Source organism: Gymnoscopelus microlampas (assembly GCF_963454915.1).
Source record: "Gymnoscopelus microlampas genome assembly, chromosome: 4".
NCBI classification, from domain to species: Eukaryota; Metazoa; Chordata; class Actinopteri; order Myctophiformes; family Myctophidae; genus Gymnoscopelus; species Gymnoscopelus microlampas.
This window is the reverse complement of record NC_139941.1, coordinates 26,681,611-26,697,845: the sequence shown is the minus strand read 5'-3', so window position 1 is coordinate 26,697,845 and position 16,235 is coordinate 26,681,611. Positions and strand designations below refer to the sequence as shown.

Genomic DNA, 16,235 nt, shown 5'->3' with positions numbered 1-16,235 from the left:
AGTAGTGATTATATAGTCTCGGGAGAAGAGTGTGTGTGTGTGTGTGTGTGTGTGTGTGTGTGTGTGTGTGTGTGTGTGTGTGTGTGTGTGTGTGTGTGTGTGTGTGTGTGTGTGTGTGTGTGTGTGTGTGTGTGTGTGTGTGTGTGTGTGTGTGTGTGTGCGCGCGCGCGCGCGGACCTTTAAAAGTTTAACAAGGTAAAAGGCCTTGGAGGAACAGAGTGAGATAGAAGTAATAACTGATTTATTTTCCTTTTTTAGCGGTGCCAACCGCTCTAAGCTTGACTTTGTCCGTATGTCCGTCCGTCCGTCCGTCCGTCCGGATGGATGAGCACGGGATGAGCACGGCAAAGAAGCAACACATACAAACACACACACACACACACGCACACACACACACACACACGGACTTGGAGATTGCCTATGCCATCTCTCCTCTCATTGGCCACACGTGCCACTGGTTATCAAAGAGGGGTCCAGGGACCCCCAGCGTATGAGCACGGGATGAGCATGGGATTTTAAACAGCTATAACTCCAGTTTCCAGCATGCCACCAAGTCCAAATTCAGTATGTGGACTTAGACCACCAATAGGGATGAGCATGAATTGCTGAAGCCCCGCCCCCTCTGTCCAGGGACCCCCAGCGTATGTTATGTCCGTCCGCCCGCATGAGCACGGGATGAGCACGGGATTTTAAACAGCTATAACTCCAGTTTGCAGCATGCCACCAAGTCCAAATTTGGTATGTGGACTTAGACCACCAATAGGGACGAGCATGAATTGCTGAAGCCCCGCCCCCTCTGTCTTCCCATTGGCTGGCCTTTAAACAGCCATAACTCAAGTTCGCATCATGCTACGGAGTACAAATTTTGCACATGGACTAAAACCACCAATAGGGACGAACTGTAATTACTTAAGCCCCGCCCCATCTGTGTGCCCATTGGCTGGGCTTTAAACAGCCACCATTCCAGTTTGCAGCATGCTACCAAGTAAAAATTTGGTAAGTGGACTCAGACCACCAATAGGTACGAACTGAAATGAGTTAAGCCCCGCCCCAAAGGCACCGCTTCCTTCACACAGGGTGTGATTTTTTTTATGTGATAACTGACAATAGACACCTATTCCTCACAACCAGAACATATTTTGGCATCCTGGTGACCTTGCAAAACACAAGTAAATTACAGAAACATGGACAAAGCTGTAATGGTGGGGTTGGAATGATGATATTCTGCTCCGCTGAAGGATGAATACACTACCTGAAAAGGCTGTCTATGTCCATCTGATTGTGAAATCAGATGATTAAATTCTATATGCCATGGCGCATAGCATAGAACGACAAAGAGCGGATGGTGAGAGATGCTATTATACCTTGTGGTAAACAACTTATCTCTTATTCTCTGAACGAAACATAATTCATAAGTAGTTTCATTCTCCTCTCATATCATGGCTACAGAGCTTGGCTAGACCATATCTAAAGTATGAAAGCACTGAACATGACCCTCTGGCTGCTGGAAACTAATGTCCTACACGATTATATAAACAAGATATAAAGTATTAAAAGTCATACTATCAAAAGCAACATCAACTTCACAAAGTTATGTAAAAATGACCTGGAATAGACACTTTGTATGGGCAACACAATGGTGACAATAGAGGAAGTAACCAGAAAAAGGATATTGGCTCAGACTTTCGACAAAACTACAGATGCGTCTGCAGTGCACACTTCTCCCCTCATAGTGTAGCGGATAATTGCATGTTTGCACTAAAATCTTTCACAAGTGGAAACAAGTGCCAAAATTTGCACAGCAACTACTCTGCTTGTGGTGAGGCAGACTCCTTAGGGTTCTTATGATAAAACCCATTAGCCACTCAAAAATCAAGATGGCTGCCACATTTCCAAGATGGCCACCCGTTAATACTATTTTGGGAGCAACTTGGTGTAGAATTGTTCAATATTAATGATCTTGCTATCAATTTTACATATTTGACCACAGACAAGCCAGATGTATACCTCTAGAGAGGCTAAGAAGCTTCATTCAACCGTACTAGCCCATACCGGGGGATGTGCACACCCAAACTATAGTATGTGAAAACTTGAGACTTGGGACTGACCTCTGAATGAAGGAGGAAATTATATAATAGAAAGGGAATACAAGAGCGTGGGAGGAAGGAGGAGGTGAGAGGGAGGGGTAGAAGAGTATGATAAATGGACTGCATTTATGTACTATAGTGCCTTTCTATTCTTTTCAGCCACTCAAAGAGCTTTACAATGCACTTCACATTCACCCTTTCACACACACCACAACAGCACAGAAACAGCGTTACACATCATTACATGCTAATGTGGTGCACATTCACACACCGACAGCGGAGGCAACCATGCAAGGCACCAACCTACTCATCGGTAGGGATGGAGCTTGTTCATTTTTATTGATAATGAGCACCTTATCGAGCCTGCTTATTGAGCCGAGCTTTTATCGAGCCCACTATTGATCTTTTTCTATTATTAAGAAAAAAGTCTGAACAGAACCGGAATCTTTTTTTATTGGCCAGTTGTGACTGTGAGTTTGTGGCTGACCACCACTGTCTAAAATTAAATGAAGATGACAAAAGTAAAAAATGTTTTTGCCTATCATTAAAAAAAAACATTCATATAATGTGCAATAAGTGTTAAATGGCTTTATATTATGAATAGTAGGCTACTGTAATAATTACTATAAAATCTCCTCCTTTGTTTTAACCAAAATATATCACTCGCACTACATTTTACTAGGGCCTTCAAATACAGTACTTTTCTCACAGACAGAAGGCAAGTGACCTTTTTACTTTTGGAAAATAATATTGAAGAAACGGTTAATGTGTGTACTGTCACTTTAAAAGCGTAATTTATATTTCATCGTACGACGGTGTCACGCACCAAACACAGCCGATCTCCAAGCTCACACTGCGTCTGTTCGCACCACGTTGTGAGCTTGTAAATCTGCCATTTTCGGCAACGATAGACTGAGAAGACGGACACGCCAGGCGACACTAGTTATTCATTCACAGGGAGATCCCAAACGGATTATTATCAATTGGATTATTAAAATTGTCAACGGAGACTTGCTACCTTGGGTAGAAGAGGACGAGTGAAACTTTTGAGCGTTTCACTCGTTAACGCCATTGTTTCACCTCTGCACCGGCGCCGCACATGTAAACACAACAACGACGCAACCACCCGAGTGTAGAAATGGAACCAAATGGACGCTTACAGCCCCCTTAAAATAGTGATGTAGTAAGCCAATAAAATTCCTCTTCCTTGTTTCCCCGGGCAGCGCTGTTTGGCACAACTTGCAGCTATCAATACACTTTTAGACCAACATGTTGGTGCCAGTGTGGGTGATTAGATTTATTTCTTGATCGCCTCTTGTTTTGATAGTTTAGACATGACGTCATGGGCCACTCGATAACAGGCTCGACAAGCCTAAAGCTTATCGATACCCGAGTCTCGATAAATTCAAGCCCGAGTTTATAGTGGGCTCGGTTTTCGAGCTCCATCCCTACTCATCGGGGGCAGTTAGCGACTCAGTGTCTTGCTGAAGGACACTCAGGCGTTAAGCCAGAAGGAGCCGAGGATTGAACCGGAAACCTTTCCGGCTCCCAGGCGGCTGCTCTACCTCCTGTGCCACTGCCGCTGCTAAAGGGTAGAAATGATGAAGTCAACAGGGAATAGCAGGGGAGTTGAGCAGGAGGCAAGGCAGGTTGGGTGGGTTACGGTCGGGTCGGGTAGACAGATGGGCGCTTGGGTGGAGGAGGCAGGATGGGGAAGAAGCCAAAACAAGAGACAGGTGTACAGAAAGAGACAGGTACCGGATGACATGCAGAGAAAGCCGGGGAAGTTTTACAACAGAGGGAGGTTTTGCAAGTCAAGCAGGAGAAAGAGAGAGAGAGAGAGAGAGAGAGAGAAGGAGAGAGAGGAAAGGGAAGATATCTAAAGAGGGAGTGTTTGAAAGCTGGGGCAGAGGGAGGGGGGGAGGAAGCTCGCAGCAGGTAGACAGGGCCATGTTTCAAAAGGAAAGCCAGGGGAAAGGGGATGCGGGGAAGGCAAGCAGGTGAGGAGACAAGGGTAGGTTTTTGAACACAGACAGAGCAGCGCTGAGCCGGAGAACACGCAGGTGAAATCCCTGTGTGCTGTCAGCGGCTACAATACATTAGCTCGCAGCTTTTCCCTGTGAGCCAAGTGCTTGGAGGATGGATGGCAGTGTAGGAATGGGCAGAGAGAAGTTTATCACCCAACTGGTCTACTGTACTTTTCTTTTTTTTTACTGTTTGTTTTATACTGCGAGTGCATCATGTAATGCATTTTCTGCTGCCATATTTCTGCTGCCAAGAAAAAAATGTTTTCTTCACATTTCAGAGTAATTGCAACAAGGCTGAGGTTGAGGTCAACATTGTTGACCTAAACATTAATTTAAAAAAATAAACGGAGTAGTAATGCCAACACATTCAACCTCATTCACAAAACATGTGTACCCAAGACTGTTTCCACAAACATAGTGGCATTCATATTTTATTCCCCCTGAATTTAGTCTTTGGTTTAAACAAAAGAAACAAGTTAACTTGGCTTCAACTGGGAATTGTCTTATTCTTTATGCAAAATGTATTGCCGTATTACATCATATTAACAACTAAATATATCAGTACATTTATAGACCATTAGGCTTCTGATTATATGTTGTTATTGTGCCATGCCCACACTGCTTCTGTCACAGAGTGCATGGTGCACAGTGCACACCATAAGTGACAGTCAACGCATTGTGCCAAGAGGTGAAGGACCACAAAGATAGAGCTAATGATGCAATGTAGGTTGAGGGGGGGAAATATTACGTGCATAAAAGTGCCTGCATTGCTTACAATATATTAATTTGACCCCGCCTTCCTATGTGTCCAATGCCCGACCTCTGTATTTGTTCTGGATTTGTCCTGATTGTCCTGATAGGATATAAGGGGCCATATAGCGGAGCTGGTTGATTGATGTGAACTGACCAACATTGGTGTCCTTAGTTTCTTGGAAAGAAACTGTTGAGATGGCGGGTGTTTATAGTCTTAATAGACCAGCACCATCTCCCAGATGAAGTTTCCTCAAACAGATGGCCCCCTTCCTGCCTGCTTGCCTGTGCAAGGTCGGTATCCCACTCTAGACCTCTCCATGGTGTTGGAATTCCGTAATTGAGGGCAGTCAGCAGCCAGTCAACCCACTCAACATTTTGGAGGTGGTCCTTTGGAACTAAACCACATGATGAGGATGTGAGGAAGCTTTTGATTTAGAATCACTCTTACTCTTCACTTCATTACTCTTTAATGGTGGTTATAAAAGCTCATGTACAGCATTGTGGATGTCACAGTTGTGGATAGTGTCATTTGTTTTATTTTATTATTATTTTTTTATTATATATTTTATTTATTGAAATTGTGTGTGGTTCGGTGAAGTCCCATTTTCTATGACCTCCTATGTTCCATTACATTTCATGCTGTCAAGATATTCACCCTGAAATGTTATAATGTATCAGATAGATTTGACCTGTTAAACCCATAATGCATTAGTTAGGTTCATAGAGTGCATTATTGCATTACAAACAGCTGGATTTCTTATCACATTTAATGTGTACATCAATTAATGTTGTACAGGTTAGATACTATTATTCAATAGTTTGTCTGAGTCTGAGATACTGTATAGACCAATTATTTGTTTACTAACATTGAGACGCACAGGTGATTGTTTCACGCAATCAATTCCCAACCTGTTGTTTCGGGGTGCGCTGGTTTCAGCACACCCCAACCCCCTCTTCTGTGTTGGCTAGTGAGGCGCGTCCTAGCGATACCTGATAGAATGGGTTTCATTGCACGCATACTGGTTGCACGCATTCTGGTTCTTATCAGTGTGACGTCGTCTGTTAAGGGGTCTATATGGAGTCGTTTTCTACAGTCATTTAATGGAGCAGTGTTTGTGGAGCATCTTTAAAGCATTAGACATACTGTACAACAATTAGCACCAGGAGCCATGGTGGCTAAAGGATTTACCATGGCAAATGAAACCATGCCAACTCCCCAGTCAATCAGCAGGCAAACAGAAAGGTAAATACAAAGACAGGCAGACGGACGGACGGACGGACGGACAGGTATAGGGACACAAAGACACCTGCCTGCCTCTTCCAGATACAAAAGAAAGAAAAAATACGAACAGAAATGGAAACAAGACTCAAATGCAGACAGATCGACAGCCATACAAACAGACTGATGGTGCAGAGGATGAAAAGAGAAAATGGGGCAGTCAAGAATTAATCTGTAGAACAAGCACGACAATAAAATGCAAGCTGCGATGCTCCTCGGGTTTACAGCTCGCTTTGTTGACAAAGGCTTTTGATTCCATGATTTACAAAGGTTTCTCACTGCAGAGGTTATAAATCAACTGTTATAAATTGTTGATCTAGCTTGGCACCGTTGATTCTTAGCACGGTGTGCTTCACAATGATTTATACACTATAACCTCAACAAAAAACACTGTCTGCTTACACTAGTATACCGTAAATATATGGTGTGTGTTTGTGTATGTGTGTAGATGTTTCCATGTGTGTTGAGTTGTGTGTTGAGTGAACAAGACAATGATGGACTGTGAGCCCAGGTTTTTATACAGACACTGGGTGCAAATTCGGTGCATGCGCGTCAATGCATGTGTATGCATCGACATATGTTTGTGTGCAAGCCCCCAAACTTTTTCGTCTGTGTTTTATCTAGTAAGTTTGCTTCTTTGCTCGGTGTCCTCCAGGGGTCTATACTTGGTCCCCCCATTTTGTCCCTTTACACCAAATATCGTCATCGAAAATAGCCAATATACAAGTTCACAAAGACGAAACACACAAAAATACATAATATACAAGCTCACAACACGTCTTGTATATTAGCTGTTTTTGGCAAATTTTCTGCAAATATACACCTATTGTGACATGCCCAGAATAGGGATGCTAGGGTGCATGCAGTTAACAGCTGGTGTGTGTTGTTCATTGCAAGTTACTCTAATCTCAGTGATGATGTGGAGGGTGGTGGCTGCAATAACTTTGATTGTAATTAGACTCATCCTGTTTTGAGCTTCGTGGACAGATTGGAAGCAGCCTTGTTTGGTTAAGATGCCATCTCATCATCTCTGCTCGCTCCTGTCTCCTTCTCACCTTCAGGCACACACGTACGCGCGCGCACACACACACACACACACACACACACACACACACACACACACACACACACACACACGCGTATGTCACACCCTTAAAACTCAGCAGCACACGGTGTTAAGTAAAGTTAGCGTTAAATACGCCAGAGCAGAGAGGTGAGGTGGGGACAGGAACATTATGCCCTGGCTTTATAGGGCCATAATGTGAGATTTAATGAACAGCTCAAATTGGCACATACACTCATCTTTACACACACACAGACACACAGACACACAGACACACAGACACACACACACACACACACACACACACACACACACACACACACACACACACACACACACACACGTACAGATGCCCATAGGTCCAGAGGACGACAGCTGTGCAGTGCCCAAATCTGTTTACAAGGCAGTTTTGAATAAGAGGCATTTGTGTGTGTGTGTGTGTGTGTGTGTGTGTGTGTGTGTGTGTGTGTGTGTGTGTGTGTGTGTGTGTGGGTGTGTGTGTGTGTGTGTGTGTGTGTGTGTGTGTGTGTGTGTGTGTGTGTGTGTGTGTGTGTGTGTGTGTGTGTGTGTGTGTGTGTGTGTGTGTGTGTGTGTCCAGAAGTATAGCGAGAGAGAGACAAGCTGTTGTGTTGCGCTCTCTGTTGTGTTGTGTTGGTGTCTGCAGTGTATTTCCTGTTTCTGCTCCCTGACTTCCTGTTAATTTCTTCAATCAGGGAAAGGGTAATGATTTGGCGTCCTCCACACACACACACACACACACACACACACACACACACACACACACACACACACACACACACACACACACACACTCTTACTCTAATGTGTCTTGGTGAACTTCCATTCACCTTTTGAACTCATAACCCATCTAACAATGTTATGTTCAGCAGCATCATTCTGTTCGCATGTGTTTTTGTCTCTCCATGCACCACTGCTGCTGTTGGCATTATGTTTCTCTCTGCGCTGTCTTTCCTTTTTACGTCATTATAGCCCCCCAATTTTGTGTTCAACATTGTCACGCCATTGCCCCTGTGAGTGCCCTGGCCCTTGACAAACTCTAATCAATCTATTTAATTGCTTAACAATGACAGTGACAATGACGACAATGTCATCTGTTGCCATCAAATAGACCATTAAGTGCCTGCTTTACATACCTACATACTCAAACACACACACACACACACACACACACACACACACACACACACACACACACACACACACACACACACACACACACACACTCACTGACACACACACACACACACACACACACACACACACACACACACACACACACACACACACACACACACACACACACACACACACACACACACACACACACTCATACATCATTAGCGGACTGCGTCAACCATAGTACATTAATTAGGATTACCTTGACCTGCGGTGTAGCTCATTAAGAACAGAACGGCCCAGATATTGGAAACTCTGTTACTAGCGTCTTGAGGTTTGTTTTTAATAGAGATCATTGCAGCAGTCTTTCTTTGCAGTCTGTTCTAATGTCTAGGACTCACATAATGACCCTTGGGCAGTTAATATTTCCATTCAAAAGCTGACACTTTTTTGCATCTTACTGTGCGTTATCGACAGAATGTGGATGTTGTCAAGTCATGGAAACGGACCGTGTGCAATTTCGAAATAAATTAAAACCGATTCACTCCCTCTCTATGCAACTCGGTCAGCGCTGAGTTGACAGCTCAACGCGGGCACTTGCTCGGCTAATGCCTCATGGGGCTCAAGGCTGCTGCTTTCAGTGTGCTTGCCTTGTTGTTCAGTTTCCACGTTGAGTCGAGAACATTCACATTCCACATAGGACAAAAGGTCGCTTTTGCCATCAGCATCTGGACGCCAACGGTACCTACCTGCCTTTTTGATACACAAGAAAGATGAAACTGTCTTGCGTACTCTACCATCACCAACACATCTTATCAAAGTGGGTGGACGCAGTAGAAATTGAAACCTTTGCCCTGGCAGTTGCCAGAGCCTAACAATAAGCTATATCTGTTTATAACATCCTGTGTTTCATACTAATGCCAAAGTTGCCACTGTTCTGCTTCATGACACGTGTACAAGTGCATTCATCTGACCACCTGTTTTTGGTTCACTCAACATCTTGTGCAGTGCAAAATTTTACAACAATACATTACCTTTTATATTACTTGAACAGAAGGCCAGGTATGCCAACAGAAGGCCTTGAGATTCATGAGGCGTGTCCCAGCAAGCTACTAAGTGAGTAAGTGCCCGCGCTGAGCAGCCGATGGTCTTACACATCAATGTCCAAGTAGGGTAGCTATGGTGGGCACATTGCGTTATCCAAAACAAGCACTCATTTCCCTTCCCCCCGTTTTGGCCAACCCCCTGCCATCCTAGGAAAATGAATAATGCATACTTTTTGTTGAGTATTAAAGGCCCACTTTCGCTGTTTTAGCGAAAGCGTGTCTGTGGATTTTCATAAATATTGAACCAATGAAAAGTATTAACTTCTGCCCGACAGCAACGATATGCTACAGTATGTCAAACCTCCGAAAACATCAACTGTGCTGCCGATGAATATTAGCGTAAGCCACCTCAAACCACTCCCTCACCACCCCGCCCCAGCCCCAGTCAGTGAACTGTAACATCTCTGTGTCTACTTCCCAGATATCCGCGGCATCGAAGACTTCCTGGACCGGACCTCTCAGCAGGGAATGGATGTGTCGCTGCAGAAGGTGGAGTCCAACATCAACATGATGATCACCAGCCTGTCAGAACCATGCGGGTGGAGGAGCTGCACCGCTACAGAGACACACTGCGCAGGGCCGTGCTGTCATGAGCCCCGCTACTGCCAAGGCTTTTATCACTGAGGTATGGAGGAGAGCTTTTATGAGTTCATGCACGCACACGCACACACACACACACCACACACACACACCCACACACCCACACACCCACCCACACACCCACACACACACACACACACACACACACACACACACACACACACACACACACACACACACACACACACACACACACACATTCATACACATGCACGCATACACACGCACGCACACACACATGCACACACACACACACACACTAAAGGGGCCCATCACACCGAGACGCATCACTGCAGGCGCAGACGCTTCAGAAACACCTTGGCAAAACACTTCGGGCAAAACAGCATGGCGTGCATGTGGAGTGGGGTATCTATGCGCAACACAGTGATATGATACGATATGATATGATATGATTAAAGGGATTCAGGCAGACGTGAAGCTCTTGCCATTGCTGTGCTATTGTATAAGTATCATCGTGTACAGTACTTATATAATATAATATAAACCTTTCGTCTGCATTTGCCATTGTCCCTCTGTTCGTACATACAATAAGTTACTACACTACTGGCATCACCATAGGAAGCCACGGGATACCACTAGCTGAGTTGTGAAGGCGTAGGCTCTGATGACAGCCCGGCGACAGCCTTGCTGCATGTCACTCCGTGTCCTGTCTCTATACTCTACCATCCAATAATAATATATTCTTTTAATAAAATGCCAGGAAGTGGTAAAGTACTAAAACCGTCCTCTCGCTTGATTTGATTGGCTGCCTGGGCCAAGGGGGTTGACATTAATTAGCGCTGAGCAGTGCAACTCTGTGCTTAGAGTTTAAGAGTATTTGAACTTTGATGTGCGTCTAGAAAACGCTAGAAAAATGCGACACTCAGGGCACGAGAGGAGCACACACCAGGCACGCTCTACCATAGGAGAACAATGGGTGTTACTGGCGATGAGTTTCTAATGACTCATCTCGGTGTCATTGCCCCCTAACATGGACTTAACAGGCATTCATGTAGCTATAGGGACACACAACACATTGCAGTGCCGTGTGGGTGTTCTGATATATACTGTACGCACACACATACACACATGTGAACACTGTACACACACAAACACTAATGTCGGATTTATGCTTGGATGGTGCCGATCTAATCTATCACGACGCGCTGTGAAGCTTGTAGATCGTCTATTTTCGGTGCGAGACACCCACACCAAACTAAATATAACTGAGGCATATCTCACTGAAGCACGTATGCATGTATAACTACATGTGTAGAGGCATACAGCACATTGCAATGTTGCTCATACAGTTAATTACTGTGTTTGAACAGGTAAATGATGTGCATTTCCTCAGGCCATCTCACGATATCATGCCTGTAACCATGGTAACACGGTACAGACAAGTTGACACTTCTTCCAGTTGAAAACGTTGTGTGAAGCAGCATGTACTGTATCAACAGCAGCATACTGTGATGCTGCCAGTAACTACACAGTGAAAATCCTTACTGTGCCAATGTAACCGGATACAGATACATTATTCTGAATGAACAGATTCATAAATTGAATTGAAATTTAAAGAAATGAATGCAATGGGAATTGTGTGTGTGTGTGTGTGTGTGTGTGTGTGTGTGTGTGTGTGTGTTGTGTGTGTGTGTGTGTGTGTGTGTGTGTGTGTGTGTGTGTGTGTGTGTGTGTGTGTGTGTGTGTGTGTGTGTGTGTGTGTGTGAATATTAAATAATAATAATGATTATTGTTATTATTATTTTAATTAACAGTCCTTAACACAGTATAGCCACAGATACAAACGCAGTGTACCCACAAACTTTGATATTGCGTATTCTTATAGGAACAGTACCATGAGTGTTGTGGTTCAATGTTGAATGTTTGCCTTTGGGTAAGATTTATAATCTATTATTAGAGAACCTCCTCAAAGCTATGATGGCTGTTGTTATAATTCATTACCTATAGTGAATGCATCTATGTACGTGTGGTCTGGAATACTAAGTATACCCTCATACACAATAGACTATATAGTAGTAGACTCATTATCTGAGAGCCTGAGAGTAAATGCTTTCAAAGGAGTAAACCTAGAACAATGCTGTACTCACTTTATGTGCAAATAACACTGTACTTAAGACTCCTGCGTGTTTGTCTAAACTAAAGATTCAATCTGTATACTGATAACTGCAGTCTACTTAATGCAGAAAATTATCCTCAAACATCCTAGAGGTATGGGAAATGTATTTCTTCCCCTTTTCACCTGTCCACCTGTGTGACACCATGTATTGGGGAAGTGGAAAATGTCTTTCCTCTCTGGCAATGGGGGACTTTAGGGAATGTTCTTTAATATTAATGGACCTGGCTTTAGCAAACACGTCAGGGTCTAATAACAGCGTGGCTTAATAATAATTTGGTCCACACGCCTTTGCGTTTTTTTTCCCACTGTATATTTGCATGTACAGCAAAATAATGACTCTGCATTTAACCCATTATAAGTATCAGGGGAGGTGGGCGCTGCAGGGGCAGCACCTCTGGGAGCAGTTAGGGGTTAAGTGTCTTGCTCAGGAACACGATGACACATAGACAGGAGCTGGGACGTGCACACTGCACAGGGGACCTTCTGTTTCCCAGGTGGAGTCTCTACCCACTCAGCTACCGCCTCCCCACTTACCTGTGGATATCATGTCATGTTACTGATGTCACATTGATGACAGCGGTCTAGCTCATGAACATGGACAGACAGTGGATCTACTATGTACTATCAAGTACTTCCTTGCCTGCTGGCAGTGTGCATTTGGCAATGAGCATTCCAGTGGTTTGCAGGGTTTAGCCGCAGACACACACACAAACACACAGAGACCTTCTTCTAGACAGCTGTAAATATATATATACATTACATATCTATTTGAACCACATCAGCAATTCTCCCATGCAGACGTTTAGGACGTATTAGGATTAACAACCCAGGTTTTTTTGTGTTAATTGGAGCTTTAAATACATATATATATATATATATATATATATATATATATATATTATATATATATATATTATATATATATATACACACACATATCTCAGTCATACATACATTAATTATGTTTTCTGAGCCCATGATAATCGGCCATGGCCTTTTGGCTGACTCAAGTTATTTCTTGGCATCTATACCAATTAGCCAGATCAATTGAAATATGGAGCGACTTCCTCACTAGTCTCATGTATTATTCACAAAGGCCTTGAACATGACACTTGTGCAAATTCACACTGTAGATAAGAAGCTATTCTCCTCGGTCCCACTCTCTTCAGTCTTATCCATTCCCTTCCCTTCCCTGCTCATCTCTCTCTCTCTCTCTCTCTCTCTCTCTCTCTCTCTCTCTCTCTCTCTCTCTCTCTCTCTCTCTCTCTCTCTCTCTCTGTTGGTTTCCTCACTCTGTTCATTCTCCTTCCTCCTCCATCTTTCTCTTTCCATACAGTATCTCCATCATGGTTGGAGGCAATCAGTTTCTTTCTCTTTTTCTTTTCCCCCTCCTATACAGAAATAGTATGGAGGTCATGGTTGAAAGCAATAGGCTGTAGTGGCAGTTATGAATTCATAATTTGAAGAGTTAGGATGATGCTTAATCCCACGTGTCATGTTCTCATCTCAGTTTAATTAAAAGTGACCTCAGAAAGAGCAATCACAATCTAATTTGGCTGGAGGCGTGACAGAGAGGCGGTGAAAGGCTTTGGGTGAATCGAGCCTGTGTGTGTGTGTGTGTGTGTGTGTGTGTGTGTGTGTGTGTGTGTGTGTGTGTGTGTGTGTGAGAAACAGCAATTTGCATGAATAATGATGTTTACGAAAAAGGTATAAATATGTGATGCATGCATGTGTGCATGTATGTTATCATGCTGATCTATCTGCACACATATGTTTGTGCGTAGATGTGTGGACAGAGAGAGAGAGAGAGAGAGATCCATAATTATGTAACTTGACTTCCACGACAGGGCCAGCAAGGTCATGGTCAGTTATTATTGACCTTTCCCCCAAATGAAATGGGTAGCTAGCCCCCAAACCAGTTTAACCTTCCACTAAATATATGATGCATATTAATTCAATAATTTGTGCTATTTTGAGCTGATCATGTCAGCTCAAAATGTCAGCCTTTTCTTAAATCAATGACAGCATCGATTTCAAAATTGTGATTATCTTTTTCTGGAGAGTTGATCTCTTTTGGGAACAAAGCTGTCATATAATGGTACAGTATGTAATTGTAATTGTGTCTGACAACAAGTGAAGAACGGTCTCTAGGATGAAGTGCTGGCTGCTGGACAAGATGGGTGGGCTAGATTGATGACCACATAGCTGTCCCTGGCAAGGAGCTATGGAGATAAACGGGCAGAAAAAGAGGGCGAGAGACATTGCGGAAAGACAGAAAGACATTCACACGGAGGGACCTGAAGAGAGAGAGGCTGGCTGAGACCTTGTTTTTAGTCCATCAGAGTTATTTGTGCAGTCGTTTGTCACTGAGAGCACCTCCCTTCCAGATGCATTACTGATGGAGACGGCAACTGAAAGCTGTTCCAAAACTCAGAGGGGAGGGTGGACAAGATGGTTCAGAAAGAGATTGAAAGAAGTAATTGTGGAAAGGAGAGAGGTTACAGAGGATCGAACAGAGGTTAAAAGACTGTGGAGGGAGGGGGAGAGAGAGAGAGAGAGAGAGAGAGAGAGAGAGAGAGAGAGAGAGAGAGAGAGAGAGAGAGAGAGAGAGAGAGAGAGAGAGAGAGAGAGAGAGAGAGAGAGAGAGAGAGAGAGAGAGAGAGAGAGAGAGAGAGAGAGAGAGAGAGAGAGAGAGAGAGAGGGGGCGAGGGTCAAATGTATTAAAATTATCCTCTGATTACAGATCCCAGTGGTCATGAGTGTGTTGTTGGCCCCACCCGTATGGGGCACCGCAGTGTGGTGTATTATTGAGGGGGGTTGTGGTCGTTGACTGTGACTGATGGGGCTGTGTCCCTGATGTGATGTGATGCCATTTCTGTCCCTGGCTGTGAGCCCTGCAAGTGTTGTTCAATATCTAGTGGGTTCAACAACAAATCATATTCCACCATGCTCTCTCTCTCTTTCTCTCTCTCTGGTTTGTTACTTTTCGACCCAGGCTCATTAAATGTTTTTTGCAGTCCTCTATGCATTTGTTATGCATATCATTATGGGGCCCCATGGTGGCCAGGAAACTTATTGAGCTCATAAAAGCCCAGTGAAAGTTGATTTCAGTGAAGTGAGAAACATAGATAAGTTACATTGTTTTCACACAAAGGAAGTGCATGCCTTTAATGTTCAAATACTTGAGGAGTCTGTGTAATAATAATTGTAGTTCATACATTTTAGCACTATAAGCATAGAATATGCCTAGACCAATGCAGGGAGAAACTGTTTTTGTGGTTGTGCTTGTAGTAGTCACAACAAGCAATCACAAGTGTATCAGTACTGTAACTCTCACTCTGTAGCGTGAATGGTCACCCTCGGACCACAGTGTTTAAAAGAGCGCTACCGTCAAACCCTTACTGTGGCATTTAAAAATATACACCATTTGAAAGGGACCCCTCAGCCAGCAGTGTTTTTTCCAGAATTAGCCTATGATACACCTACTTGGTGTCTTTGTAAAACCCCCCCAAAAAAACAGTATTGACTATTGTTGATATTCTCAGTATGATAGTCTTTCCCCAGCGTCAGAATATATTGTTCTATACAGTATATTATAAAAAAGTAAAATAATCCTGAGGCACATCGACTGTCTGCGATGTAGCTGTACTAACGTGTTCCCTTTGGTTTTGGTTCTGTAGGAGGCTAGCCGTGTGTGTGTGTGTGTGTGTGTGTGTGCAAACTTACAAACCACCAGACGTTAGTTCAGATGTACCTGTACTAACGAGTTCCCTTTGGTTTTGGTTCTATAGGAAGCTAGCCGTGTGTGTGTGCGCGTGCGTGCAAAGCTAATTCTACAAACCACCAGACCGATGATGCACACTGCTAGAAGGCTAGCACACTGCTAGAAGGCAAACTCAGTACATCCATGCATTTGTGCGTGTTTTATATTTGCCCACATTAAGATTGTCCTTCTGTCTTATTTGTTTTTATTTTTGGGGTTGTGTCCATGCCTTCTCGAGTGTATTCTTAATGAGACACTGTTCGTGTTCAGAATGAATCCCAGC

General features: G+C 43.7%; 1 protein-coding gene across 1 annotated transcript in view; it reads left to right on the top strand.

Moving 5' to 3' along the window:
* grid2 (glutamate receptor, ionotropic, delta 2) overlaps positions 1 to 16,235 on the top strand; it is a gene marked incomplete at both ends in the record, with an annotated part of 761,628 nt that overhangs the window by 454,195 nt on the left and 291,198 nt on the right. The window contains 3 exon segments of the mRNA XM_084053861.1: positions 9,874 to 9,975; positions 9,978 to 10,037; positions 10,040 to 10,077. Of these exon segments, the coding sequence (XP_083909987.1) occupies positions 9,874 to 9,975; positions 9,978 to 10,037; positions 10,040 to 10,077 (200 nt within the window).